The sequence below is a fragment of the Bubalus kerabau genome, chromosome 16, assembly GCF_029407905.1.
Source record: "Bubalus kerabau isolate K-KA32 ecotype Philippines breed swamp buffalo chromosome 16, PCC_UOA_SB_1v2, whole genome shotgun sequence".
NCBI lineage: Eukaryota > Metazoa > Chordata > Mammalia > Artiodactyla > Bovidae > Bubalus > Bubalus kerabau.
The window spans coordinates 76,497,951-76,525,374 of record NC_073639.1 but is presented as its reverse complement, the minus strand read 5'-3'; the positions used below and the strand labels follow the sequence as shown (position 1 = coordinate 76,525,374).

Here is a 27,424-nt window from a genome sequence, read left to right as displayed (position 1 = left end):
GAGCTCTTCACACCTCACAATTCATCCGGAGTTGGACTCCACCTGCCCAAGCCCTGGGTGGCAGGACAGGACCCTTACTTACACTGACCTTGATGAGGGTTGGGGGTTGCTGTGCGGCCCACATCAAGGCATCTTGGCAACATGACCCATGGCTTGCCAGGAGGCACAAGCCATGCTGGTTCCCTGCACGACGGTAGGGGACCCAAAGCCAGTTTCCTGACGGGCTCCTTGCCCCTCTGGGCCCTGGCCAGGCCCTTCCTCCTGTGGAGTCCTCACCATTGAGGCCTGGCATCCCACCCTGGGAGAGGCTGCAAGCCAGAGACCTGCTTCACTGTCCGTTTCCTGGGGGACGTGTGTCCTCAGCAATGAGATGGGGGCTTTGGGACACCCCCGTGTCCGCTCAGCTTCCTTCGGGAGGCTCTGGACACTGCACCCCTCAGCTGCAGGCCCAAGTGTGACCGGCACAGTCTGCAGCGGGCAGGGCAGCATCCCTTGGGCCCTCATATGTCGGCCCCCAGCTCTGCACACTGCTTGTCTGAGATGTGGGAGGCCAGCGAGTCGATGATGTCCAGCAGCAGCTGCTGGCTCAGCGAGCGCAGCGTGGGCAGCTTGGAAACCTGCGGAGGCAACCAGAGGCCAGAGGATGGAACCAGGTTCTCCCTTCTGCCCCGGGCCAGGCGACCGCGGTCTTCTGGGGGGGCGAGGAACGGCCAGCGGGTGGACCTCTCCGTCTGGTTATCCCCAGAGCCCACTGCTGCAGGGGGCCAGCCTCCAGCCCCCCGCACCCCACCCGGGCCTGGCTACCGATGGGCGGCGCGGCCTGCGGCAGGGCGGCGCCCGACCTTGGTGAACTGGTGCACGATGATGCGCAGGCAGTGCCGCTTCATGTCCAGGGCCTGCGTCTTGTCCGCCGCCTCCAGGATCTGCAACAGCGGGCTCCCTGAGGCACTGCCCCGGCCGGCCCGCCCGCCCGCCCGCCCCCGCCCAGACCCAGGGCCGCCACCTGTAGCACGTTCTGCACCGTCACGTTCATCTCCAGGTTCTGCTTGCAGTAGGCCTGCAGCCGGTTGTTGTAGAAGCCGTAGTAGTAGGGCGCCGAGAACAGGTAGCTGGGGGCTGGTTAAGGAGCCGCCGGCCAAGGGAGCCTGCCTCCCCTCCACCCTGAGCCCGGGCTGCCCCGCCTCAGGACAGGAGGGGCCCGCCCACCACCAGGACGCGGGGCTCCCATCCAGGCAGGGCAGACCTGCCCTCTGCCTGGGCTCTGAACCACTTGGGGGTCCAGGGCCCAATTCAGGATCCAAAGAACACCCTAGGCTCCTCTCCCAAGGAAAGTCCCCCACGCACCTGCAGACCCATCCTCGCCCTCCGCTGCACCGACCAGCACGGAGCAGACGTGGCTGGGAGCCACGCGTCCTCGGAGCCCCCCATCCCTCCTGGCTGCAGACCCCTCTGAGCTGGACCGACCGAGAGCTCAGGGGAGACGGGGCCACCAGGAATGCTTGGGAAACTGCCCAGCCCCTGGCCGGCGGGGTCCAAGGCTGCCAGGCGTGGCCGGAAGCCCTGAGGCTAGGATGCAGAGAGTCCTCGGGCGGCATGTTGACCTCGCCGTAGTAGATGTAGCGCAGCATAGACTCGAAGGCCTGCCTGCTGGGCACCATCTCCCCGATGGAGATGTTCACCTGGCCGTCCTCGGGCATGAAGGACCGGAACATGGCCTCGAAGTAGCTGCGGGCGGCAGGCAGCCTCAGCAAGGCTGTCGGCGCCCAACCCCGAGCCCACGCGCCACACCCCACCCACCTGGAGCGGGCGGCCAGGATGGCCTTGTGGGCTGGCCGCGGGTGCCCGTCCAGCAGGAGAGTGATGTCGCAGAACTCCGCGCCCGCGCCCTCCAAGTATGCCTTCATGTCCTGGATCAGAGACGTGCCTGGGGGCGTGGAGGGAGACTGCTAGAGGGCTGCTCCTGACTTAGGGCTTGATACCCGCCCCCTGCGCATCTGGCACGTGGCCGCGCCCCCCCAACAAGCCCCTCCCCCCGCTTTGGCCCTTGGGGCTCCGGCCCCCACCCGCAGCCCGGCCTCCTCTCTGACTTGGCCCCCGGAGCCCGCCCCGCCCCTGTGCTGTGTCACCTGGAGCCGGGGCCAGAGGGTGAAGGAGCCTAAGGTCCCTTCCCGGCTCGGTGGGGACAGGACAGGGAGGCACCGAGCATCTGAGGGCCGCGCCCACCCCTCATCAGGCCCCAGACCTGGGCGCACCTGGAAGAAAAGCTGGCCCACTAAAGACAGACCCCAGGCCTGGCGCCCCAGTCAGGGCAGCAGCTGCCAGCAAGGGCCATGTGCCCCCAGAACACCCCCGGAGGTGCAGCCCTGGCGCCCAGCCCACTTGACGGGGCTCCGCCTTGCCCGAGCATGAGTCGCCCGCGGTTGGACCCTGTGCCCAAGGTGCCCTCTGCCCTCAGAAGAGGCGGGCTCCCTACCGATGTCCACCGGCTGGTCGGAGGGGGCGCGGGGCGGCGGCTGCTGCTTCCGCCGCACAATCTCCACGATCAGAGGGGAGGAGAGGCGCTCGAATTCCTTCATCATGATCACCTGGTTGAAGTGCGACTCCTTCACCACAAAGTTCAGGCAGTGCTCCTGCACACACAGGCGGTGGGCCCCGGGTCAGGACCCCCGGGCCGGGGCCGCAGCGGGAGGGGCGGGGGTGGGGGCCGCCGGGGGACCCTGCCGGTACCTTGAGCTGGCCCAGCTGCAGCCGGGCGGCGCTCTCGCACACGACCAGCACGTTCTGCAGGTCCACCGAGGCCTCGATGTATTGGCGACACAGCTGCTCCAGGCGGCAGAGCTGGAAGCCCAGCGCGAGCTTGTACACGTCCATGATGAGCAGCACGTCCTCCACGTGACCTGCGCCCCCAGAGCCCCCGTGAGCCTTGGGCCGCGCGGGAGAACTGGGCCTGGGAGCCGCAGGCCGCCCCGCCTGCCCACCTGGGGTCCACCCACCGGGGCCCGCCCCGCCGCAGCGCGCTGACCTTTCCGCGGGTACTGGATCTTGTCGGTGTAGAGGAACTGCATGAGAACCTCGAATGGCCGCGCCTCCGCTTCGCGGATGGCCACACGCAGCAGGGCCGGCCGGGCCGCTCCTGCAGCAGCCGCGGGGCCCTCCCTGGGCGCCGGGGCCGCCTCCTCCTCCAGTTTCTGTAGGCAGAGGAAGAGGGCTCAGGGCGCCACGGAAGCGGCGGGCGGGCCGGGGCAGGGGTGCCGCGGGGCGCGCGCGCGGCCTCACCCGCGCCTGCGCGATCTTCCTGCGGAGCCAGCGGCTGCGCGCTGTGACGATGGCCACGTGGCCCTGCACGCGCTCCTCCTTCTGCGGGGAGAGGCAGGGCTCGGTGGGGGGCGAGGGCCCGGGGCAGGGGCCGCTGGCGGGCACGGGGAGGGTGGGGGCACCCACCTCGCCCAGCACGAACTCCACGTCGCAGAACTGGCGGCTCTCCCACAGCCGCCCGTAGTCTTCGTGCAGCGTGCACTTGGGGTAGCAGGAGAACTGCGAGCAGAGACCCCGCTGCTGGCCGGCGCGGTGCAGCCCGCCGCTCCCGGCCCATGAGCGCCCCGCCCCCACCCCGGCCTCGGCATCCAGGCTCTCCGCGGCAGGCCACCCCACCTTTCCAGGCTCTCCGCCGCAGGCCACCCCACCTGGAACCTGTACATCTCCCCGCTTCGGATGTTGTTGTCCACCGTGCCCCCGAAGATGTACATGGCGTCCGAGATGACGGCGGCCGCATGGAAGAGTCTTCCGCTGGGCAGCTGCGTGGAGAGGGGTCAGTCGGCGGAGGGGAGAGGAAGGCGGGGGATGTCCAGCGGCGGGGCTGCCTGAGGCCCCGCGCCGGCCAGGCTGTAAACAAGGACGGCACCAGTGGCCTGGAAGAGCGGGGGATCACAGGACAGGAGACCAGACGACCCCCTCCCCAGAAAAACCACGTGTGGGGGAGGTGGGGCCTGTGTGCGCAAAAGGGAAGGATAGACCTTGTGCCCCGCGAGGCGGCGCCAGGCGCCAGGTGCTGCACTCCTGCGGCCCGGCCAGGGGGCGTGGGCTCCGGGCCTCCCCTCACGTGCTGGGTGACCCCCGAGCCTCTGCCTCCTGACCACACCACCGGCTCCAGGGCGTGAGTGGGGGGTGGGGGACCCACGAGGGTGCCGGGCCTCACCTCTGAGGCAGGCAGGGACGGCTGCCTGGAGGTGGTGCTGCCGAAGTCCAGGCCGAACACGTCCCGGGACTTCTTGCAGCCGGCCCGCTCCTCGGAGCCAAGAGCAGGCACCTCCTCGGAAGTAGACGCTCGCTCTGGCATCTCGGCCCCGCCTACCTGGGGGTGATAGGTGCCAGCAGGGGCCCTCAGCAAGGGCTGGGCGGGCGGCGGGAGGCCGCTGCTGGCCCCGCCCAGCATGCAGATGGGTGCTGGGGCCACAGCGTGGGTGTAGGAGGGGCCGGAAAACGGGGGGCTCCCCCGGCATGGCGGAGACGGGATCCAGGCCTCATTCACGCGCACATCCCGGGAACGTGCTCAGCACGGCGCACGCACGGCGCACGCACAGTGCTGCGGCGTGTTACCCCGCAGGTCCTCAGTGGAGGGCAGAGGGCTGGGCCGGCGGTGTCCGGGGCTGAGGGCCCTGGGCATCCCAGCCTCGCTCCTGCTGGCCGCCTGGAGCTCCTGGCTCTGGCCTCAGCCACCCGTGGGCCAGCCGCGCTCACCTCACTATCCGAGCTGGGCTGGATGACCTCCCAGGTCTGGAAGTCCACATCGTAGCAGTGCAGCTCGTTAGGGAGGGTGTTGTCAGCAGCGCCCCCGAACACATAGAGGTGGCGGTCAAAGGCCACCATGGTGTGCCCGTAGCGCCGCTGCGGGGGCGGCGGGGAGCCCCGGAGCAGGTGCTCGGTGGGGATGCGTGTCCACCTGCGAGGCGGGTTCACGCTGCGTGTGACCATCCACGGGGCGGCGGCTCCTGCTGCCCTGCAGCCTCCGCCTGGGCGCTGAGCCCCCCACCCCAGTCCACCCTGGCACCAGCCCTGTCTGGCCCCTCAGGACCACTGTGGGGTCCGTCTCAGCCTCAATCCCCCCCAACAGAGCAGGCAGCAGCGGAGGACTAGGGGGCAGCTGTCTTCACGCTGGGACCCAGAGGAGGGCCATCTAGGCTGCATTAGGGCCCTGCGCCAAGGTGGCCAGCTGCATGTGGGGCCCCTGGGGCAGCCCCCTGGCACGGGTGTGGAGCGCTGACGGGGGCTCCGCCTGCAGGGCACTCACGTCTGGTCCTTGAACTCGAACTGGAAGAGGTTGTTGGTTATCTTGGCCCCACTCTGGCCCGAGAAGACGAACATCCTGTCCCTGCACACGGCCGCGGGGAAGTTGCAGCAGGAGGGCGGGATCTCGCCGCTCTGGGCTACCTGCGTGGTGGAGAGGCCGCTCAGCCCTGCACCCGGCCCGGGCCACTGAGCTGGGGCTACGCTCACCCCGAGGAGTCACAGTCCACATCTGAGCAACAGCTTAAAGCCCCCACGTGAACGGGCCCAGGGTGAACAGTTGGGGTGAAGCCCTCACGACAGGGGCAGCAGGGCAGCGGGCGGACAGACCACCCCGGACCCCAGCAGCGGTCGCCCCCATCGTGCCCGAGGAAGGACGCATTGTCCCCGGCTACGGCAGCCGCAGGCTCGGCGTGGCCGCCTCCCGCCCCACGCCCCTCACCTCCTCCCAGCACGTGAGCTCCCGGTCCTGGAGGCCGATGGTCCACATGTCGTTCAACCTGCATCAGGACAGAGGGGGCGGGACCCCGCAGCTGGGCTGGTGGTCAGGGTGGGCCTGGGCCCGGCCGGGACAGAAGGCCCAGGAGGGAATCTGACCGGGGACTACAGAGCTGCCTCGGGGTGGGGGCTTCGGCTGGGGGCTGCCCCAAGGCCCCCGGGGCCACCACGAAGCCTGCGGCACTCGGGGCTTCTGGAACTGGCTGGGGTCCTTGGTGTTTTTGCAATCAGAACACAGCAATGTCAACGTTCCACAACAGGAAGGCGCCTGCTTCCCCCGCTCTGAGCTCTGAGGACACCAGCTATGGTCTTGAACATCCTTGGCCAGCAGCCCAGACGTGGGGGGCCCACCACGCCTTCAGTCACCCCAGGAGTTTCAGGGGTGCCAGAGCGCCTGTCCCTGGTGGGGGTCCGGCGGGGGGCCTCCACTCAGCAGCTTTCCCCCAGCCCGATCCACACACCCACCCTCCTGAGAAACCCAGCTCCCGCGCCCTCCCTGGGGCAGGAGGGCCGCTCTGTGCCCCGGCGCGTCTCCAGGCCACGGCCTACCTGGCGTTGCCGTCGTAGCCCGCGAAGATCCACAGCTTGTCACTATACACCGTGGCACCGTGGGCCGAGCGGGCGACTGGCAGCCTGGGGCGAGTAGAGGGCAGGGCTGGGGGCACCCTGGGCAGAGCTGAGCCTCACAGCCCCACACAGCCCGGGTCCCAGCCCTGTGAGCCCCACCGCCCTGGGGCGGCCGTGCCCACACCCGCTGACCCAGGCTGCTGGGAATAAGGGACCTGGCAGAGTCTGAGCCCGCAAGGCCAGGGAACTGGACGAGGAGTCACACGTCCAAGGGCACAGAGCCCTCTCCAAGCCCCTGCCTGGTATCGAGGGGGTGCCTGTGAAGCAGGGCCAGAGAAGCGCCATCCGCAGAACACTGGGTCCTCCTACCCTCTGGAGGGATCCAGGGGAGCTAAGAGCCAGGGATGCATAAACGGGGCCAGCTGGCAGGTGACGCAGACTCCCAGCTCAGGCCGCTGCGTGCCCTCTCTTTCAGGCTGCAGGCTCCTCATCTATCTTTTAAAGTCTTCACTGGATTTATCACAACACTGCTTCCGTTTTGTGCTTCCGTCCTTTGGCCGAGGCAAGTGGGATCGTAGCTCCCTGACCAGGGTTCGAACCCACACCCCCTGCCTTGGAAGGCGGAGTCTTAACCCCTGGGCCGTCCCGGAAGGCCCCTTCATCTGTAACCCCACAGAGGCCAGTCCAGGCCGGCCACCCCCCAAGACCCAGCATGGCAGCCCGTACAACCCCAAGGTCTCAGCAGTCTCACCGTCCTTCAATTTTCCACTCTGTCCACTGGCCAGTTGCAAACTTGTATTCAAAGAGGTCGTTTTTGTTCTTCAGGTTCGAGTTGGAGTAAATGTCGCCAGTGTAGCCCCCTGTGAAGAGCAAGGAGCCCCCACAGGCCAAGGGGTCAGTTTAATCTGCAAACCCGGGGGCGGGGGCGGGATCTGTCCTCGGTCAGCGTGTCCCCCAGGACCCCTGCAGCCCATCAGCTCCTGCTCGAGGCTCTGGGGACAGCAGCCGGGCCACAGAGGCAGACGGTGCCCCCCTGGAGACCAGGACGGCCGGGCGAGGGGCCCCCGACCCAGCACATGCGCTGGAGGACAGGGCACAGAGAGGCTGGCCCAGCACAGCCCGGGGCCGAGGCTCAACGGGAGGCGCCTCTCACCGAAGACGAACATGCTGCTCCCGTAGACCACGGCGGAGTGGTGGTAGCGGGGGGCCGGAGGGGTCCCTGTGGTGAAGGCCCTGGGTGGGGGAAGGGGCATCAGGTGTCAGCGGTGGGCAGCCCCATCACCCCCAAACTGCCCTCTACTTTCTTATTATAGAAGCCTTAAAAAAATTGCCAACTAAGGAAAAAACAAAACCAAGCACTAAAACCTAACATGTAATCCCTTTGCCAGAAACCACCGTCCACAGCTTGAGTGTACACCTCCCCACCTTCCCCACAATTATGCCTCTGGGTAATTTTCTGTAATTTCTCTATGACCAACTCCGTGAACACGAATTTGAGCAAACTCCAAGAGATAGTGGGCTTCCTTGGTGGCTCAGCGGTAAAGTATCTGCCTGCAATGCGGCCCAGGAGCCAGCTGCAGGAGACCCAGGTTTGATCCTGGGGTCGGGAAGATGCCCTGGAGGAGGAAATGGCAACCCACTCCAGGCTTCTTGCCTGGAGAGTCCCATGGACAGAGGAGCCTGGCTGCTACAGTCCACGGGGTCACAGAGAGTCGGACACGACTGAAGCAACGTAGCACAAAACCACATCAGGAGACAGTTGAGGACAGGGAAGCCTGGCACGCAGCCTGTGGGACTGCCAAGAGTCAGACTGGACTGAGCATAGTGGGATCACGAGTTGGCATCCTGGCCATTCTGGAACCATCCCCCGCTGCAGCCCCAGGCTGAGCCGTGCTCTGCAGCGCAGGTGTCCATGGGACTTATTCACGGAATTATATACCCATTTATATTGTTTTCCTGGGGCTGCTCCTTTTCAGACTTTTAACCAAAGCAATTTTTAACCATGAATTCAAAGTCTTGAGAGTGATTTTCCAGTTCATCCATAACTCTTAGACACAGGTTACAATCAAGCATGAGAGAAACACCACAAAAACTGAAGTGACCCCAGTGCCAGCTGGGGGTCTGGGCAGGGTGCCGCTGTGAGTCCTGGGCCCAGACATCGTCCTCTGTCAAAGGTGGGGGCGGTGAGACACCCCTGCCCCCGCGGAAGGCAGGGCTCAGAGCTGCTGCAGAGGCTGGCAGCGGACACAGCTCAGGAGGAAGCCCAACACTTCCTAGCCCCAGGATCTTTTCCTCCCCTCAGCTGGGAGCTGCCCCCACCGGGGCTGGACTGGAGCAGAAGGGGACAAACATCCAGAGCTCAGAGAGGGCAGGTGTCTTGCCTAAGACCACACAGCAGGCGAAGGACCCAGGACCTGCAGGCTGCCCACTGCCTGTGCAGGGCCTCCTGGAATGGGATGGGCCCGGGGGAAGGGAGGGTGGGGGGCAGCTGCTGGTTGGCCCCTGTAGTGGCGGAGACCATCCTGGAAGGACCCGTCAGGTCACGGCCCCCCAGTCGGCTCCCACAGCAGCCCCTGGCCTGGGAGATGGACCTGGTGGTGGAACAGCTCTCCTGAAGCAGAGTCTAAGGACCCACAACTGGATCAAACAGATCCCTTAAAATCACAGGATTCGGAAAAACCAATCTCAGCCAATCTCAGCCATAGCCCAGAAAAGAAAGTCAGGAAGTAGAAAGAAGAGAGAAGAAGGCCAGGGGTCACTAAGAGAGGGCTGGGTGCGGTCATCAACTGCTCGAAGCATCTCTAGCTCTGCCTGCACGGGACCTGGACGGGGGTGCTCCGTGTCTGGCCAGGGCGCCCACCTGCACCAGGAGCAGTCCTTCACGTCGAAACGCAGGAGGTCGTTGAGCATCGTCTTCCTGAAAGACAGCGGGGACCGGGGGATGGACACTGAGCCGGGGGTGGGGCAGCTGATTGAGAGGCTCAGCCAGGGCAACCAGCTGATGCTCGGGGGCCCAGAGATGGGACCCCAAAGGGAGCTCCCTGTGGATGCGGGACCCGGGGCCGCCACGGAGGTGGGGCCAGCCTGCCTGGTTCCAGGCACCTTGCGCCTCCCCAGCCACCCCACTCCCGCTCCCAGGCCGCAGCGGGTCAGGGAGGCCTCTTGCCTTCTCTCTCTTCCTGTTGCCTCTTTATCGCAGAGCCAAGGTAATAACCACTTTCAAGATACAATAAAGCACAAAGCAGATCCACAGGCCACCTAACAACACCCCACGTTACCCCCCAACCCTCACGGTAAGAGCAAGAAGGGGGTCCACCCAAGAAGAGCCCAGCACCCCTGCCCGTGGGCCAGGCCTGTGGCCCCGCTCCCTCTGCAGGAAGCAGCCTGGGCGACCACAGGGCCTGAGGCCACGCCCCATGGGCAGAGAAGCAGAGCAGACCGAGGCCCCTCCCTCACCCTGCGCACCCTCTAAGCGGAGGAGCCACCTTTGCGCTGTTTACAAAGTTACAACTCGAACGAGACAAATCCTTCTCTTAGTGTCACATTGCAGAGAAAATGTTTCTGCTTCCGGCTACACATCTGTCACTCAAAGGCTGTGTCCCGGGCACAGGGTGGGGGACTCATCACCCCCGGCCCTGCGCTGGCCACTAGGCCTTTTCTGGCTCAGGGGGTCTCCAGGCTGCAGTAAACCCCTGGGGATGGATGCCTCTTCCTCAGTTCATTCCCGGAAATGACACACATGTATTGAATCGTCAGCCCTGGGCCAGAGCTCCAGCCCTGGCCGAGGAGACAGATGGCAAACATCTGGGTGCTCTGAGGACCAGTGGAGCCCGTAAGAGGCGCAGAAGTGGAGGGGAGGCCACCAGCTAGTCCAGTTGGTCTGAGGGGTGGTGGGGAAGGCCTCAGTCCCAGGAGATTTAGAGGAGGGGCAGGGAGGGTGGGAAGCAGGGAGGCAGTGGGAGGGTCCTCACGTGCAATCAAGACACAGCGAGGCAGAGTGTCCAGTGCCCCACAGGCAAGAGCAGGGGAGCTGTGGACACAGGTGTGCCGGGTCTCACACACTGCCAGGAAGGCGTGCGCCTTCCCCAAAGAGAGGGGGCCATGCTGGGGTTATGAGCCGAGAAGGAACGTGCTCCAGCTGGCTGCGCATGGGCAGAGAGGCTGGAAGCCAGGGGTCATGCCCAGGAGACCCTTCTCCCCAGGGTGCAGGCCCCACGGAGGGATCCTGTGGGACCGCGGCCGCAGCCCGTCAGAGGCCAGGCCTGCCTGAGCTACAGGCCAGTCTGTGGCGGAGAGGGGCGGACAGCTCAAGGGCGGGATCGGTCTGTGCCCACAGCACCCCCGCCCCACGGGGACACCTGTGTCCTGGGCCCTGACAGCCCGGTGCTCACTGACCGTCAGGAGCACCTTTCAAAAGCAAGGCAGAGGCCCACCGCCTTTGACAGAGGAGACCCGGGGGCAGTGGAGGGTTGAAGCCACCTTCTCAAAGCCACCAAGCTGACCTCAACCGAGTCCCGTGTGTCCAGGAGCCCAACTTCAGCCTCACACCCAGGTGGCTCCCAGCCCTCCAGAGCCTCGGGGGGCCATCCCTGGCCTCTCCTGTGTACATCCGGGGTGGACGCGGCAGGGAAGCCCAGCAGACTCCAGGCAGCACAGTTCTGCCACACTGATCCCTCTGCTCCAGACTCTTCATCGTTGGCCTGGCTCACTTCTCTCCAGGGAGGCTGAGCAGACTGCACACCCCTCTCGTGGTGCACAATAAGCCTTCCGGCCTGCTGTGCTGCGCTAGGTGGGGCCCCGCCCTTGCTAAGACAGCTCGGTGCCTCCGGGGAGATGCAGCTCCTGGAGGAACCAGGCCAGCAGCAGGACGCGGCCGCACAGACCAAGGGCCACCTTGGCAGCTGCTTCACGGAAGGAACCAGCCACCACTGAACCGGGAACTGTCGTGGGGTGGAGATGGGCCACCGGGAAAGGCTGTTTGCCAGGCATGTGCAGCGAAATGTAGGGAAACCCTTGTGCAAGTGAGAGATGCGGGAAGGCAGGAAATCTGTGTCCTCCGAACCTTGTCAGCCGCCCACGTGAGGCACGGGGAAGGAGGAGCGCCTGGCCGGGGTACCGGCCAGGGCAGACGTGTCTCCTTCAAGGCTGAGTCCACTCATGCGGAAGGACAGAGCCGGTTCCCTGACCTGAGTGTGTGCTCCCCACAGCTGAGAGAGCCTCACGGATTGGGCAGCCCGGGCCCAGGGCTTAGCTAACACCTGGAAGAGTGTCCGTGGAGCTGCAGAGACCAAGTCCCCACCACCCCACTCCTCCCTTGAAACCCAGACTCACCCGTTGTCTCCACCAAACACATAGATGGCATCTTTATAGGCTACCACTGTGTGCTTGCTGCGCCTGGAGACAGAGAGGGGCAGGCGGCCGTCAGGCCAGGACCCTCCTGGGGGGCACACGCCAACCAGACTCAGCGCGGGGGGCTGTCACCTAAGTCGGATAACAACCCTCCTCCCCAAGATCGGTGGAGACTCCCAAGCTCCAGCAGCACCCCTAAAGGGCTCCGAGCGTGGAGACCCCTGACTCTCCCACCCCACTGCGGAGCCCCGGGGCTCCAACTCCACGCCCACAAACACAACGTGACCGTAGTCCGCAGCCCCGGGCACTGTGCTCGGGGATCCCCCCGGAAGCCCCTTCCCCTAACCCTGATCACCAACCCCCCCGCCCCCCAAATACTACCGCGTCGGGCCCCAGGACAGCGCGGCCCGGCCTCGCCCCTATGCCGCGCCGGAGACCTGCTCGGACACCCCCGTCCCCGGGACCCCCAGCCCCGCCGTACCGGGCCCCCACGAACTCGTCGCAGGGCGGGAGGCGTCGCCAACGATGCACGGTCTCAAAGGGCCCGAAGTTGAGCGTCAGGTACTCGACGCTGTCCGAGCAGCTGTGGTCAAAGTCCACGCTCGGGGCCACCTTGGACCGCGCGCCGCCGGCCAGCGCCCCGGCCCCGATCGGGCCGCCCGAGCCACCCGGTCCCGCCATGCCGAGTCCTCGGCCGATGGGACCCCGGGGCTGTGGGACGCGCGGCCGCCGCCCCGAGCCGCCCCCACGGAACTACATTTCCCGGCGAGCTCTGCGCCGGCCGGCGCCCACACTTCCGGCCTCCGCCGCACACTTCCGAGTTCCGCCGTGCACTTCCGGGTTCAGCGCGCACTTCCGGCCGGCGCCGTCCGCACTCTTGGGCGAGTCTCGGGTGGACTCTACCTGCTGGCCTGCGGGGCGAACTCATGGTGGTCTCCCCAGAAATGTTTTCCGCGGCGCGCGGTACCCCCTCACCCCCCGCTCCAGAGTGCGTGGAGCCGGCAGCTGCCCCGCCCGGCCCTCATGTCCCCGGCGCGGCTCCCGGCATGCTCTGTGCGCGTGGCTCCGTCGCGATTGTCCGCCGCGCCCGGAATCCCGAACGGAAGGGTTCCGGGCTCGCAGCGGCCCCCGTGGTCCCCGTGGCCGTCCCATTCCTGCTGGGTCCCCGGCCCGGCACCCTTCATCTCCGCTCCCCTTGGCCTTCCTTCTCGTTGCGAGGCAGCGTGGCGCAGAGGCTCTGGGTTTTCTACTCTAGGCAGAGCCTCAGCTGCTTCATCTGCGAAATGGGCATTCAGGAAGCTTAGGTTGCCACGAGACCCAGTCCTCGGCCCTAATGTGGTCAGCGCCGCGGAACTGCCAAGCGCGAGCTCCCTCTGCCCTCTGAAGAAGCACCTCCTGTCTCAAACCCTTGGCACACGTGCTGTCGCCTCTACCTGCAGTGCCCCTCCTTCAAAATCCAGACCCAGAACTTTGATCTGCGGGGGCCGGGGGGCCGGGGGGGGGAGCTTCCCTAATCCCCGGGGGGTGCAGAATCAGCTGCTCCCTCCTCGGGGCGCTCCCAGACCAAACTTCCTCAGTGTGACACTTCGGTGGTCTCTGGTCGTGCCTGTGTCCCCCGTGATCTGCTTTCTTCCTCGTGAGAGTTTGCCCAGGTATAGTGGAAGTCACACAGATCTGCAAACGTGTGCGTTTTAATGTTAAGATAACGTCTAGTACGTTGCAGGGTCCCACAGGGGACCAGTCCCAGTAAGTAGAGGAAGAGGCAAGCCCGCCCCCCCCCCCTCCCCGGCAACCATTGCCAGCAGTCCTCAGCACCGGAGGCCTTGGGTGGTGAGCATTTGCTGGAGGCCACCAAAGCCTCTCTGGGGCGGAGTAGGGGGGTGGGGTGGGGTGGGGGGGCGGTGAGCCAGGCAGCCGAAGGCAAGCACTGAGGGCGCTCAGGGTCTGCCGGGGGGTCCTGGGAACTGTAGCTTGGCACTTGCCCCCCGGAGCTTAGCCTCTGACCCTGGCGCCCCAGCGAGCCCGTGCTGTGTGCAAACTCAGGAGCCTTTCCCTGTGAGCCAGGACATGTCACCGGTCCTGTAGGAACGAGAGGAGGTGTGAGGGCAGAGGGCAGCAGGCTCCCCCTGGGCACCAGGAGCAGCGGGCCCCTGAAGGCAGCAGGGAGCTGTGTGTGGCCCTGGTGCCCGGTGGGGAAGTGCCCTTGGGCAGAGGGGGAGACCACCAGGCGCAGGCTCCGGGCTGAGGTGGGAAAGGCTCAGAAGAAGGAGAGGGTGCACGTACTTGCGTGCAGCACAAACAGCCTTCTCAAAGGCAAGAGGGAGAGACAGAGAAGGCCAGGGAAAAGCGTGTCATTCCTGCCTCCTCCCTTGGTTCCCCGTTTCCAGCGTGAGCCCTCCATCCCGTGGCCTCCAGGCTTTCCTCGGCCCTGGGCAGCAGGGTGGGCGTGGGGTGTGGGGGTCTCTGCAGGTCGGCTGAGCCCACAGGTGAGCCCAGTGGCGCCGTGCCAGGATGAGGTTACAGCGGTAACGGCTGCTGCCCGGTGCCCCTCAGACCCCGAACAACCAACCCAGGACTCTGCCAGGGCGTCCCCAGGAGCAGTGCGAATCACATTTGTCCATGGCTGTGGCAGTGGGGTGTCCAGGGCCCCGTGACTGCCCTGGAAGTGGGTCTTGACCCTTCCCTGCAGCGCTGGCCCCGCCCTGGACACGGCCTCCTTCCCTTCTACCCACAAGAGCACAAACAAGCAGCCCGCTCCCAAACCACAACCCTTGTCCCACGTGACACCGTAGCCCTGGGAGCTTCAAGCTGGTTGATGGGGGGACGGGGAGAGCCCCGGGAGGCTGTGGGGGCAGCTCACTGCCATGGGCAGCGTGAACCACGGCCTCCGGGACGTCTGCCCCCTCCCCGGGGCCTCCAGCACCCACACTCACTCCACTTCCCGCTTCCGGATGGTGCGGCCGGAGGCCAGAACCTCAGCCACCTTAGACACGATAGGGTCGTAGTTCATGCTGGCCACGGAGATCACCTCGTCGCCCCTGCAGGGAGAGGTGGCCGAGCCTGAGGACTGGCAGCAGCAGCCCCTGTCCTTGGAGACCCGGATGCAGCTGGGGCCCAGGGAGGCTCCCGCTCGGAACCAAGGGAATGCTCTGACCACCTGGCACCCCCTTGGCCCAGCACAGCTTCTGGTCCCGCGGGACCCCATGAGGCTCCTGCCCAGTGGGGTTCAAGGCCGACACCTGTCCTGGGACCCCGCCCTCTACCTGCTTCACTGTTCTCGGTGTAAAAGTAGGCCGTCAACCCCCATCTCCAAGAGCTGACCTCAGATGAAGTGTCCGCCTCCCGCGGGCCGGCTGTGCCTCACCTCTGTGCCCCTCTCCTGGCCGGTCCCCCGCCTAGCTGGCCCCCCTTGGAGGAGCGCTTCTCCCGGCCAAGTGCCCCCCTCACCCCCGTGGCTCTCACTTGGTGTAAAAAGCCACGAACTTGAGCTCGTCCAGATCCCCTTGGATAATGACGTCGTCGAAGCCTTCTCCGTAACCTGCAGGACGGGCGGAGGGGACGTGGCTTCACCAGGTCCGCGTGCAGCGCCCTTCCCACGATGCCCCCGGGGGACCTGTAAGGGGGTCCTGGTCCCGCCGCCAGCGAGCTCCTGGCTTCCACCTACAGCCGCCGTGGTCCTGCCCCCGAGATGCTCCTAGCCCCGCCCCCAGGATACTCCTCACCCCGCCCCGAGATGTTCCTAGCACCACCCCTCGATGCTCCTGGCCCCGCACCCGGGATGCTCCTGGCCCCGCCCCAGGATGCTCCTAGCCTCGCCCCCAGGATACTCCTCACCCCGCCCCGAGATGTTCCTAGCACCACCCCTCGATGCTCCTGGCTCCGCCCCCGGGATGCACCTAGCCCCGCCCCAGGATACTCCTCACCCCGCCCCGAGATGTTCCTAGCACCACCCCCTGATGCTCCTGGACCCGCCCCTGGGATGCTCTAGCCCCGCCCCCGCACTCGCCACACCTGGGCCCTGCCCTCACCGAGGCCCCTTGGTACCTGCGTAGCGCAGGCTCTTGCCGAACATGGAGGTCCACAGGTAGGGCACCGTGCTGATCTCCGCCTCCTGCGCCAGCATGTTCTGGGCCGCCACGCGCCCTGTGGTTTCCGGGGTCGTGAGCGCTCCGCCCCGAGGCCTTGCCACCCCTCTACTGCCTGCCCGCTCCCCCTCGCTTTCCTGGGACCCCTGATATGTGGGGCAGGGACGGCGACTGCCCACCCCTGCTTGCCAGTGATGGGTGCAGAGGTCACGCGGGGCCCAAAGCTGGCCATTGACGTCCAGTGCCTGGACTGGGTCCGGAAGGGGCCGGCTTCCTGGGGCTGGGGACACCTCACCAGACAGGTCAGGTCTGAGGAGGGAGGCAGGACAATGGGGCACCAGTGTCCAGGGAAGCAAGGACATCAGGCTGATTCAGGGCCTGACACAGAAAGGGGGCGTGGCTCCCGTTTGACTGAGGGGTCCCGTCGGACCCCTGCAGCTGGATGTCTATGACTGTCCCCTGGACCCTCCCGGTTAAACGTTAATTATATGAGCAGTTCAAAAGCTTGGAACTGTGGAGTTGGAGAAGACTCTTGAGAGTCCCTTGGACTGCAAGGAGATCCAACCAGTCCATCCAAAAGGAAATCAGTCCTGAATATTCATGGGAAGGACTGATGTTAAAGCTGAAGCTCCAATACTTTGGCCACCAGGTGGGAAGAACTGACTCATTTGAAAAGACCCTGATGCTGGGAAAGATTGAAGGCGGGAGGAGAAGGGGATGACAGAAGATAAGATGGTTGGATGGCATCACCGACTTGATGGACATGAGTTTGAGCAAGCTCCAGGAGTTGGTGATGGACAGGGAGGCCTGGTGTGCTGCAGTCCATGGGGTCGCAAAGAGTTGGACATGACTGAGTGACTGAACTGAACTGATATGAGCAGTTTGTGTTCCTTCAAACCTAGCACCAACCGCAGACCTTGGACCTGAACAGAGGTTGGCACCAGGAGAGGGGCTTCAGGCTCAGATGACATGAGGGTGAAGGGAATGGAAGAGGGTGCAGGGCGTCTGGCCGTCCGGCCTCTGAGAAGCTAACTGGCTGTACCTGCAGCTGAGGGGCCTGGACCATGTGTGTGCAGTGACCGCCCAAGGGGAGGGGGAGGTGGGTTTCCAGGCCCAGACGGCCACCTCCCAGGGGCCTGCAGGCGGCAGCCAGGTTCACAGAGTCTGTCGGGTGGCCCAAAGGGGATGCAGTGGGGAGCTGGACCGGGTCCTACTAACCGTCCCCCCGGGTGACTGCACGGGTTGGCGAGGACTTCTGAGGAACGTAATGTTTGAGGACAACGGGAAAGGAGAGGCTGGGGCAGGGACAGTGGGCGGGACACTGTGGCGGCGGGACCTGGTGCCCAGAGGATGCTGGAGGGGTCTAGAGAAGGAGGTGGCAGCAAGCCAGCTCCGTCGCCTGTGTGAGGCTGGCCGGACAGGCCACTGCAGAGCCTTGAATGGCAGACCCCGGGAGCAGGACCCAAGGGCAGCAACTGAGGGGCGGGCCTGGGGGGAGGCTGGGCCCGGGGACGGCCTCCCGCCCCCTGCTGCCTCCGGGCTGGTGGTACCCTGGGCGTGAGCCATCTGCCAGTGGGGAATGTTCACTTTGCGGTTGTTCCTCCAGGCCAGAGGGAAGGTGACAGCGTCGCCAGCCGCAAACACACCAGGGACATTGGTCTGCATCATCTGTGGAGGGGAGGGGGTGCAGCTCGTGGGCGGGACAGGCACCCACGCGGGTCCTCCGCCATCCCTCCGGCAGGGGGGTGCAGGGCTCGTGGGCGGGACAGGCACCCACGCGGGTCCTCCGCCATCCCTCCGGCAGGGGGGTGCGGGGCTCATGGGTGGGACAGGCACCCCACTCGGGTCCTCCGCCATCCCTCCGGCAGCTTGCCCACCTGCCCCAGCGGCCCCACCTTGTTGACGGGGATGAAGCCGCGGGAGTCCAGAGTGATGCCGCTCTGCCTCAGGAAGCCCGTGGCAGGCACCGCGCCTGGCGGGACAGGGCCACTGTGTCCACGCCTTCACAGCCCCTCCCCTCTGCGTGGACCCCCAGAGACCCTGGTGTCTCCCATCGGGCCTCAGGTACCACCTCCGAGAAGGTCTCCATGAAGCCCCTGGTGGGGGTGGGCATCCACACCTTCCCCCAGCCCGTGTTACCTCCTCCCCCCACTGGCACCTCAGCTGGAGCAGGGGCCAGCTAGAGCCTCACCTGTGTCCAGGCGGTTACTGGGCAGGGGTCACCAGAAGCATGCCCCGTGCCAGCCCAGGCCAAGCACCGACTCCCCAAGAGCCCTGACTGGTGGGCATGGTCAGACAGGCTGGGCAAAGGGAAGGGACTGGCCCGAGGTCAGTGTCGAGCAAGAGGGGGTGACCCAGCTCCCTGCCGCCGCCCGCTCCCTACTCACCGATGCCCACCACGCAGACGTCGGCCCGCACCACCTTGCTGCTCTTCAGCACGACCTCCTTCAGCTGCGGAGAGTGGCGGGCCGGGTGAGCAGCTCCGGGGCACAGGAGAGGGGACAGAGGGGCCGGGATGGGGGCAGTGGAGGAGGGCCCACCTTGCCCTCCTGGGCCCGCAGCTCCGACACCTCAGTCTGCATGTAGAACTTGACGCGGTTGTTCTCAAACATCTGCCAGTGGGGGTGGGGCGGGGGGTGAGAGCTGAACGGGAGGTACAGGGCAGGCAGGGCCGGCGCGGTGTGTCCCCGGGGCGCTCACCTTCATGAGGGCGTGGCCGACGCGCTCCCCCAGGAACCTCCTGAAGGGTGTCTCCTCCACCTCCACCACCGACACCGAGTGCGCCTTCTCAGTCAGGTAGGCGGCCACCTCCATCCCTGGGGCGGAGGGGGGGTTGCGGCGGGCTGGCACCCTGCACCGCCCCTGCCAGCGCCGCCCTGGGCTCCCCCGGCTGCTCACCCAGGAAGCCGGCCCCCACGACCACGGCGTTGCGGCCCCGGGCCAGCCTCATCACGCGGTTGGCGTCCTCCGGAGTCCGGATGGTGAACACGTTCTCCACGTCTTTGCCTTTGCAGCTCAGGGCCTTGGGGCTGAGACAGGCCAGAATTGGGGAGAGGGGCGGCTCCCAGCTCCCCCCCAGCCCCCCGCCCCGAGCCCGCCCCCTGCCCGGCGGGGGGCGCGGGGCCCCTCCCACCTGCTCCCAGGCGCCAGCAGTAGCTTGCTGTACTCCAGCTTGAAGCCATCCTTGAACACAGCCTTCTTGTTCCTCACGTCCACCGTGACCACCTGAGACCCCCGCGGGGTAGAGCGTGGCCTCCAGGTCCTCCACCGCGCCCCATACCCTCCAGGCCCTCTGGGCAGCTCCACCACCCGCTGAACCTTCCTCCCCGCACCAGAGAGGCCCTCTCACGCTTCAGCCCCACCTCCTCCTCAAAGCCCTCCTGAAGCCCCAGGCCCCACCCCGCTACCCTGGGGCCGGCCCTGTGTGTACTATGATCCCCTCAGGCCTGGGGCATCCCTGGGTGCCTGGGCCCCTGGGCAGAGGGGTGCGGAACACACCCACACCTCCAGGGGCCTCACGCCCGCCCTCCACGGCGCCCAGGAAGCCCTCCCAAGCCTGCTCCCCCGCCTCGTCCGCACCTGGGCCTCGGTGAGCACCTCGATGCCGTGGGCTCGGAAGAACTCCTTGGGCCTCAGGGCCAGCTGCTCCGGCTGTGCGTCCAGCGACTGCCGGGGACGCCGGCTTGAGACGGGGCCAGGCGGCCACCGTCCCCTTGGCAACTGAGGACCGAGGCCCCCACACAGAGGCTCCAGGGCGGAACTCTGCCGACCAGACCTCCTGGGCACCACAGACGGGCCTGGCACGAGCGGAGAGGGCAGCCGCCCGGACCCCCGGGGGGCAGCGAGCAGGGTCCCAGTGGCCCTAACTGTGGGCAGAGGGGCGAGGGTCTGGCCCCGCCCAGCGTCATTCACGCCCCGCCCTGCCCCATTCGCGCCCCGCCCACCTTGCTGAGCTTCGGCCGGTCGTAGGGAAGGTGGCGGTCCAGCGTGCACAGCACGATCCGGTCTGAGAAGCCCTCCTGCCGCAGCGTCTCCGCGCACACCAGACCGGCTGCCCCTGAGCGGAGGGGACGGCGGGGGACGGGTGTCAGGAGCCCCCTCCCCAACCCACCCTGCCCCCCGAGGACCGACCACCAACCTGCGCCCACGATCAGCACGTTGGTGCTGCCGCTGTAGCCGGCGCTTGGCGAGATGCACGTGGCCATCACCTTGGTCCTTCGCTGCAGCTGCAAGGCCTGGGGGCGGCCGGCAAGCTGGGGGCAGCTGGGAGCGGGGGTCACCGCCGTCCCCCCTGTGCCCACCCAGCGGGCCAGGCTCTCCTGCCCCAGTGGTGCCTCTTCCCCACCCGGGAAGCCCTTGGCCGGCCTGCCAGGCTCCCTCCCACCCCAGGGACCCAGAGGCCCTCCCTTCGCCTTTCTCTCTGCCTGAGTCCCCCAGCCCCACAGCCTCACCTGCTTGCTGGCCCGGATGTACACCTTCTCTTTCTCGATCTTCACCTGCAAGGGCTGTGGAGCTCAGGCCCGGGCTTTGGGGTGCTCCGGCCCCTGCACCCCCCGGGGCTCACCCCACTGCACGCCAGGCCCCACCTGGAACTTGTGCAGACTGTCCAGGCCCGGGAAGTCCTCCAGGTCCCCGGTGCTGACGTTGAAGCAGGCGCCGTGCCAGGGGCAGCGGACCCGGCCACGGGACAGCACTCCTGGAGGGGACAGGGCTGGGCCACCAGCAGAGGCCGGGCTCCAAGGGCACCCTGGTCCCGTGCCCACGGCCCCGGAGCCCCCCACCAGCAGATGGGGCCCCTGTGGGCACCCGCACCTCACCTTTCACCAGGGGCGCGCCGTAGTGCGGACACTTGTGGCCCAGGGCGTGAAGCTCCCCGCTGTCCTTCACCAGCAGCGCCTTCCCCCAGCCCAGCTCCACCTCCCGCATCCTGGGGGGACGGCTGCCCTCAGAGGCTAGGGAGCAGCCCCCAGCCCCAGACCAGCAGCAGCCTCCGAGGCAGTGCCCCACCCCCGCCTCCCACGCCCTCCCAGGCTCAGCACCCACTGGCCGTTCTCCAGGTCCTTGACGTGGCAGACGGCGGCCTCCACGCAGTCCTGGGCGCCGGGGTAGGGGTGGGGGGCGGGCAGGCGCTCGTCCGCGTGGAAGTGGCGGGCGGCGCCGTTGCCCTGGTAGGCCCGGGGGCTGCCCTTGCCGCCGGTGGACAGCTCCTCCTTGCCCCGGTCCTTCTCAGGCAGCACCACCTCGATCTTGAGCTCCACTGCGGGCAGGCGCGGTGCGTGTGAGCCTCCAGCCCAGCCCATCCCTCAACCACCCCTCCAGTGGGGGGCAGAGCAGAGGTACTGGGGGGGCCCTGGGCAAGCTCAACGTGATGTCTCGTGCGTTTTTTTCCTCACTAACAAAATGAGCCAGGGGCACCAGCCGTGCCCATTCGCCCTGGACGCAGCCCCTTCTCCAGGAGCCCACGTGTGGGTGAGAATTTGGAGCGTGGCCACCATGGAGGATGGGGGCGGCCTGAGGACGCAGCCCGGGTCACGGTCCCTGAGTCAATCTGGGTAACCGAGGTCGGCAGAGGTTTGAAATTTTTTCAAAATTAAAAGAAAAAAGTGTATATGCTACGTAATTTCAACTGGAGATAGCTGCTCTGGCCAGCTGGAGAACCCCTCATTATTTGCCAGGTGCTGAGTGCAGGGGTCCTTGGCGGTGGACCCCACCTGGGCAGTGTGTGCGGAGGACACAGGCATACCCCCCTCCCGTGGGGCCAACTGGGGGGGACACTTAGTGAGATTATCACTTTCTTTATACTTCTCCACATTTTCCAAATTCCCCACTATGAGCCTCGGGTATTTTTCTAATTAGAAGGGAACAATAAACAGAATTTTCAGCAGTGATAATCCGGCCTCCCGGCCCGCGGCTGCAGGGAGCAGGGCTAAGCACAGGGCGCTGAGCCCTGGCACAGCGTGGGTGCCCCCCGCCCCAACCCTGGGCCCCTGAGCCCGCAGGCCCCTCCCCCAGACCTGACCTCCAGAAACAAAGAGCCCAGGTGGCTCCTCGGGGCCTTAGCCCAAGCAGCGGTCCCCTTGGCCTGGGCCCTTGTCCATTCCTGGCACAACTCAGCCCTGCTGGTCCTCCTAGACACAGCCCAGGGGTCACCTCCACTGGCCGCCCGCCCCCACGCTGCCCTAAGCCCCCAGCCCTGCCCGGCCCCTCATCCCTCCATCCAGCACCCCCCGCCCGCCCCAGCCGAGGTGCAGGCAGGGCTGAACGAGGTTCCCTGAGTCCAGGCGCAGGAAGGGCCCGCCCACACATTGCACCGAAGCTGTTGTGTCAGGTGGGGGCCTCTGGGTGGGCTGAGCTTTTGCCTTCATTTTCCACACTCGATGTAACGGCGATAGAATGTTTTCAGAAGAATTAAAAAGAAAAATACCATGGACTCAGCTGACACCAGTTACGTGAGCTGCAGACCAGAGCTCACAGGAGCAGCCTGGCAGGGGCCCAGAGGACAGCCAAGCCCAGCTGCCTTCATCCTGCGTCCTCCAACAGAAGACCCGAGGCGCTCCATGGCAGGAGCCGCGCGGGACCCTTAGCCCCTGTCAGCGGACGCCCTCACTGTAAAATGGGAAGAGCAGAGCTCACCCCGCTGGGGGCAGCGCAGCTGAAGGAAATAATCCATGCAACTCAGAGCAGATGCCCAATAGGTGAAGCTGCTTGGCAGTGTTTCTTTGCTCAGCTCTGAGCCTCCTGGTGGCCACGGCAAAGAGGGAAAGCCTTTAAGTAGCAGTTGTGCCCTAATGAAAGGAAGGTGACCAGGGGCTCCCTGGTGGTACAGTGGGTAAGAATCTGCCTGCCGATGCCGGGGTTATGGGTTTGATCCCTGGTCTGGGAAGACCCCACATACTGCGGAGCCACTGAGCCCTGCAGCACAGCTGCCGAGCCTGCGAGCCCGCACCACTGAAGCCCTCCCAACGAGAGCCCGTGCTCTGCAACGAGAAGCCGCCACGCTGAGAAGCCCGCACACCGCAATGAAGGGCGGACCCTGCTGGCTGCAGCTAGAGAAAGCCTGGGCAAAGCAATGAAGGCCCAGTGTGACAACCGCAAGAACAAAGGCAGGCGACCAGATGCCGAGAGACCTGCACTTCCTCCCAAGTCCTGAGCTTAGAAAGGACGGGCTAGGAGCACTTCCCGAGAAACACGGGGCTCCCGGAGCCCGGGCTGTGCTGTGACGTGCTCTGAGCCACAGGGGCCCTGGAGGTGGACAGGGAGGACTTCGCCCAAGCCTCTGTGCTCCTTTGGGTCTTCCTGTGGGCTGGGGACCCCCAGAGAACTCTCCTGGCTGGAAGGCTCTCATTCCCATGCACTGAAACCCCAGACCTGCCCTGAGTGGGCCCCGGGGCCCTGAGTTCCTGCCCCCCCTGCCACAGCCCACAGGGAGCCCAGCCCCCCAGAGAGGAAAGAATAGCATCCTGCGAGGGCCTCCCGGGTGCTGGGCCCTGTGCCAAGTGCACCAGCGTGCGTGGGGGCACAGTTATGAGGCCTGTCTCATGGTGAGAACAGAGGCTCAGAGAGGCGACGGCGCCTGCCCGAGGCCACACAGTCTGGAGCAGGCGCCGGATTTGAGCTCAACAGCACTGCCCCTGGCGTGGTAAGAGTGACCCGCCCCTGTCCCGGGGGTCCTGGGGCCGGGGCTCTGAGAGCAGCAGGAGGGCCCCTGTGCCAGGGCATCCAGCCAGCCCAGCAGCCCTACAGGAGCCTGCTCCAGGGCCAGCCAGCACCCTGGGGCCCACTGCCGACGGGCGGGAGTCCCAGTCAAGACAGTCACGTCTTTCGCCCGAGGGCTGGGTTTCCGCAGCTCGGGAGCAGGGGGCCAGATGCAGGGGTCCCTCTGCCCGGCCTGGCACCACCTTGCCCCCAGGTTCCTCCTCAGGCCCAGGGAGAGGAGAAAAGGCTCGCGGGCTTCCAGGTCGTGGAGCCGCCAGCTATCAGGTAAGAGCAGCTGGGCGAGAGGGCAGGGGGCGGAAGTGCTTGGGCCGGGCAGGGTGGGGATGTCCTCCACCAAAGGGGAGTGTGTCCAGAGAGGCCTAGGAGGCAGCCCGAGGTCACACAGTGGTCAGAAGAGATGGCAGGGCTGGACCTGTCCGCTCCACCTCTGAGTGGTCTTGAGAGCTCAGGCTTATTTTTTGGGGGGGTGTGGGTGAGGCTCAGAGAGGTTGCTCGCACGCCATGGGTCACATGGTGGCCGGGGTCTCCCCAGAGCCCCCTTCCTCAGCCCTGAGGGGGACAACCCCCCCCCGCCGCGCATGCCCCCAGCAGCAGGAGGAAACCTCCCCTCCCCTCCCCGAGAAAGGCACCGCCATTGTTCCCACTGCCAGCACCCTGAGCCCCAGATAAAGAGGGCTCCAGCCGCCCCCCCTGCCCACAGTGTTAGCATTCGGCGGCCTCTGGGTCTGACCTACTTCGGAGGCAGAGGGGGAGGGACAGAGGGAGGCGAGAAGGGAAGAGGTACCTGGCTTGGGCTTGGAGAAGCAGCCGCCCATGGCGTGGGGCCTGCAGGCAGGAGGGCGCGCTGAGTGGCAGCTGTGGGAGGCCTACGGTGCCCCCTGGGGCGCTGGGCCCCCCGCGACTCTCAGAGATGCTGGCGCTGCCATCCCAGCGGGAGCTGCCTCCGGGACCTGTGGGGAGAAGGGCAGCTTCGGGACCAGGGCTTGGTTGAGGCTGCGGGTAGAAACGCAGAGAGATAGAGCCTGGGGGCTTCGGAAAGGGGCTGCGCTGGGGCTGGGTCCCCGAAGCATCACAGACCGCACCTCCCTTCCGGCCCCCCAGGCTCAGCACCCTCACTCCCCTCCCCTCTGGCCTGCCTCCCCCTTAGGCCCAGGAAACCCCCTGATTTCTGCGGCCCTCGGAGCGCTACCGCCCGGGAGCCCTGGGGCCCTCCGTTCTCCTGGGCGGCCATCGTGCCTGGGGTCAGACCCGGGTCACCTTGACCAATCAGAGCTTCTCCTCCTGGCGGGGGGCGCATTTAGCACTCCCTGGCCCTGCCCAGACCTCAGCTGGCAGCCCCGGTACCCACCTCCTCCAAGGGCAGCTGCTGCCTCCCGTCCCGGCGCCAGAGTGGACCGAGGCCGGCCGTCTGGGAAGGCAGGGCCAGGGGCAGGGGTCCAGGAGGCGGCCCAGTGTCCACCCCTCCCCCAGCGCGCCGAGGCCAGGAGGGCCGGGGGCGGGGCCGGGGGCAGGCCACCGGTCCCCAGGGAAACACAGCTCCACGTGAACAGAAGTGGGCTGCCCGCCCGGCCCGACGGGGTGGGGGAAATGGAGGCCAGGCACACCGCCCCGCTTCCGCCCCCCTCCCCCACTCTTCCCCCAAGCCTCTGATATTGGGGTTCTGCCCAAAAGCAGATGGAGACACGGGAGGGGGCCAAGGGCTTGCCAGGGTCAAGCAGCAGATAGGGGCATCCAGGTGGCCTCCCACCTAGTGACTTCCAGACAGACAGGGACCCAAGAAGGCCCTGTACTGCCCTGCAAGCCGCGGGGCTGAGGAGGGGTCACCCCATCCTCCAAGAGACCCCCGCGGCCAAGGAGCTCCCAGGACCACAGGGGGGCCTCCTGGAGCATGCAACTTACACGCTGGGCTCGGAGGGCCAGGACGGAGCTGTGGCTGCCTCATCTACACTGGTCTCCCCACTCTTATCCCCCCAGAAGTTCTTCCTGGAGTTTAAGCCGCTGAAGTCCACCTGATCTGGTTCAGATCCCAGCAAGGGCCCCAGAGGGCGCCTGAGAGCAAGGGGCCTGGGAACTGCAGGGAGTCTGGGGGGGGACCATCTACTGCCTGACACCCGTCTCACCGCCCTGGTGGGCCGCCGCAGGAGAGGTGGCACCTGAAGGCCACCCGGGCACACCCTTGCTCTTTCCTCCACTCACCGCCAAGGCAGGTTGGTAAGACGGGGGCTCCACCCGCCCCACCTGCCCCTCCCTGGGCACAGAGGTGCTCCTCCCCAGGCCCTGGCTCAGCCCTGCCCACCTCCCTCCTGCCTGACCTCTGGCCTCACCTGCTGGGCCACCAACACCCCAGAAAAGGGATGACCTCAACTTGCCTCCAGGTGCCTGTGGGGGCTGTCCGCCCCTTCCCAGGTGCCCAGATGTCCAGACCCCTGGGGTCTTGGGTCTGGAGAGAGATTTGCTGGGGACAGAAACCTCCCCAGAGCTACTATGTGCCGGGCTGGCATGGAGGCCCCCTGCCCCCGCGGGTCCAGACACCCCCACCAAGCAAAGCGCCTTGCCAGGACACACCAAGAGGGCACCCCGAGTCTTGGCAGCCTGCAGCCATGTCCACAGGCTGCCCAAGCTGCCAGCAGCTGTCAGTCCCGTAGCCTCTGGGACCCGCGTGTGTCCCCTGAACAGCCCCAGGGCCTCGCTCCCCACTACTGCAGTCTGCCGCCACTGGGGTCCCCTGAGCCCTCCTCACACCCACCCCGAGGGGCACCCCAGCGGCTGGCTTTGTTTTCTGGGGCAGCGTCTGAGCTGTCTGAGCTGCGCCGCCGCGGGCCCTCGAGGTGGGGGGCGCTGTGGCCGCATCTCCCCTCCACGTGCAGCCCGTCCCACCCCCGCTGGGAAGCCCTTTCCAGCCTGCCTCCGGGACCCCCACCGGCCCAGGAAGGGGATCAGCGGACGGAGGGGCCCCCGCGGCCGCGAGCGGGCGGCGAGTCGGGAGCGGAGGCCGAGGAGAGAGGGGCGCCCCCTCCGCGGCGCCGCCCCCAGCCCCGCGGGCTCACCTGAGCTCCGCGCCGGCCTGTGCTCCCGAGCCTCCCCGGCCACGGGCGGGCGGGCGGGCGGGGCGGGGCCGGCGCTGCGGCGACACTGCGGCCGGAGCCGGAGCCAGCGCCAGCCGGTGCCGCGGAAGTGGGGCGGCCCGGGGCAGGCCGCGGGGGCCTCGGCCCCGGACGCCGGCGGGGTCTGGGGCCCTGGCATCCTGGCGACCCCCATGGGGCTCCAGGCTGGCGGCAGGCCGGTCCTTTTTCCTTTCTTTCCTGTCTTGGAACCAGGGGCTCCTGGCAGCGTGGGGGCAGTGGAACCTCCCGCAGAAAGTTCCCAAAGCCAGCCCAATTGACCCCGACACCTCGACGGCTTTGGGGGTTCAGCTCCGTCCCTCCCCCCGCCCCCCACCACGCCTTCCACCTTGTATTGTATGACAGTGTCTCTTTCCCAGCTGTCGTTGCACGTGAAGAAACGCCTGGTCCCTGTAAATCCTGGGGCACCCTGGTTGCGTGTTGCATCGCCTCCTCCAGGAAGCCCTGGCTGGGCAGCCTTTCTCCCCTAGCCTGGAGGTGCTGTTCCTGTTCTGGGGCCTTCTCAGAGTTTCCAGGTGCTGCCCGTCCAGCCTGTGCTGTGATCGGGTAGGGCTGGGGCTCAGCGAACCTGTCCCAGCGGGCGTCCGACCGGTGTCTCCTGGGCCGGCTGGAGTTGAGCCGTCTTATTTGCCATCTCCCCCGTTTCTGGGCCTCCCTGCCCGCCGGTAGGGGTCAGGATGACCAGCCTTCGAGGCAGCCCCTCTTTAAGTCACAGGCAAACACCCAGGGGGGCAGGCATATCTGCCCACATGTTACAGATGGGGGAGCTCAGGGAGGCACCCGAGGGCAGGGGCAGGGCCTGCG

General features: G+C 66.6%; 2 protein-coding genes across 5 annotated transcripts; both read right to left on the bottom strand.

The window, feature by feature from the left end:
* Positions 1–360: 360 nt before the first annotated feature.
* Positions 361–12,472, bottom strand: LZTR1 (leucine zipper like post translational regulator 1). 2 transcript variants are annotated; one of them, XM_055549803.1, is made up of 21 exons: positions 12,179–12,472; positions 11,680–11,742; positions 9,209–9,265; positions 7,502–7,581; positions 7,100–7,208; positions 6,331–6,414; positions 5,726–5,783; positions 5,288–5,427; positions 4,738–4,939; positions 4,196–4,351; positions 3,684–3,794; positions 3,442–3,534; positions 3,277–3,357; positions 3,023–3,188; positions 2,728–2,897; positions 2,474–2,585; positions 1,798–1,924; positions 1,576–1,725; positions 1,004–1,109; positions 843–923; positions 361–617 (listed from the first exon to the last, which is right to left on the bottom strand). In XM_055549803.1, exons 1-21 carry the CDS (start codon positions 12,376–12,378, stop codon positions 501–503), a joined length of 2,463 nt encoding a protein of 820 aa, XP_055405778.1. In that variant the 5' UTR covers positions 12,379–12,472; the 3' UTR covers positions 361–500. The 2 variants fall into 2 exon arrangements, with proteins under 2 accessions (XP_055405778.1, XP_055405777.1); XM_055549802.1 differs by having other exon boundaries at positions 2,474–2,630; positions 12,179–12,470.
* Positions 12,473–13,585: 1,113 nt separating this feature from the next.
* AIFM3 (apoptosis inducing factor mitochondria associated 3) lies at positions 13,586–24,313 on the bottom strand. 3 transcript variants are annotated; one of them, XM_055549806.1, is made up of 20 exons: positions 24,283–24,313; positions 20,826–21,039; positions 20,600–20,709; positions 20,369–20,478; positions 20,234–20,278; positions 19,921–20,017; positions 19,727–19,839; positions 19,362–19,448; positions 18,916–19,007; positions 18,681–18,811; positions 18,483–18,598; positions 18,323–18,394; positions 18,170–18,233; positions 17,678–17,754; positions 17,333–17,450; positions 15,742–15,840; positions 15,160–15,235; positions 14,631–14,735; positions 13,977–14,000; positions 13,586–13,776 (listed from the first exon to the last, which is right to left on the bottom strand). In XM_055549806.1, the coding sequence occupies exons 1-20, from the start codon at positions 24,311–24,313 to the stop codon at positions 13,737–13,739; spliced, it is 1,821 nt and encodes a 606-aa protein (XP_055405781.1). In that variant the 3' UTR covers positions 13,586–13,736. The 3 variants fall into 3 exon arrangements, with proteins under 3 accessions (XP_055405781.1, XP_055405779.1, XP_055405780.1); XM_055549804.1 differs by lacking the exon at positions 13,977–14,000 and having other exon boundaries at positions 20,826–21,066; XM_055549805.1 differs by lacking the exon at positions 13,977–14,000.
* Between the last annotated feature and the right edge of the window lie 3,111 nt (positions 24,314–27,424).

What these genes read in the sequence shown, in the direction of transcription:
- LZTR1 (XM_055549802.1), bottom strand. Translation starts at nt 12,378, where the DNA reads ATGGCGGGACCGGGTGGCTCGGGCGGCCCGATCGGGGCCGGGGCGCTG. An exon ending in AAGGACTGCTCCTGGTGCAG is followed by an intron (nt 7,582 to 9,208) that starts GTGGGCGCCCTG and finishes TCCCCCACCCAG; the next exon opens with GGCCTTCACCACAGGGACCC. An exon ending in TTCGAGTTCAAGGACCAGAC is followed by an intron (nt 4,940 to 5,287) that starts GTGAGTGCCCTG and finishes CCCGCCTCGCAG; the next exon opens with GTGGACACGCATCCCCACCG.
- AIFM3 (XM_055549804.1), bottom strand. Translation starts at nt 24,313, where the DNA reads ATGGGCGGCTGCTTCTCCAAGCCCAAGCCAG. An exon ending in CGGCGCGCCCCTGGTGAAAG is followed by an intron (nt 20,479 to 20,599) that starts GTGAGGTGCGGG and finishes TGTCCCCTCCAG; the next exon opens with GAGTGCTGTCCCGTGGCCGG. An exon ending in TCGGCCACGCCCTCATGAAG is followed by an intron (nt 18,395 to 18,482) that starts GTGAGCGCCCCG and finishes CCCCACTGGCAG; the next exon opens with ATGTTTGAGAACAACCGCGT.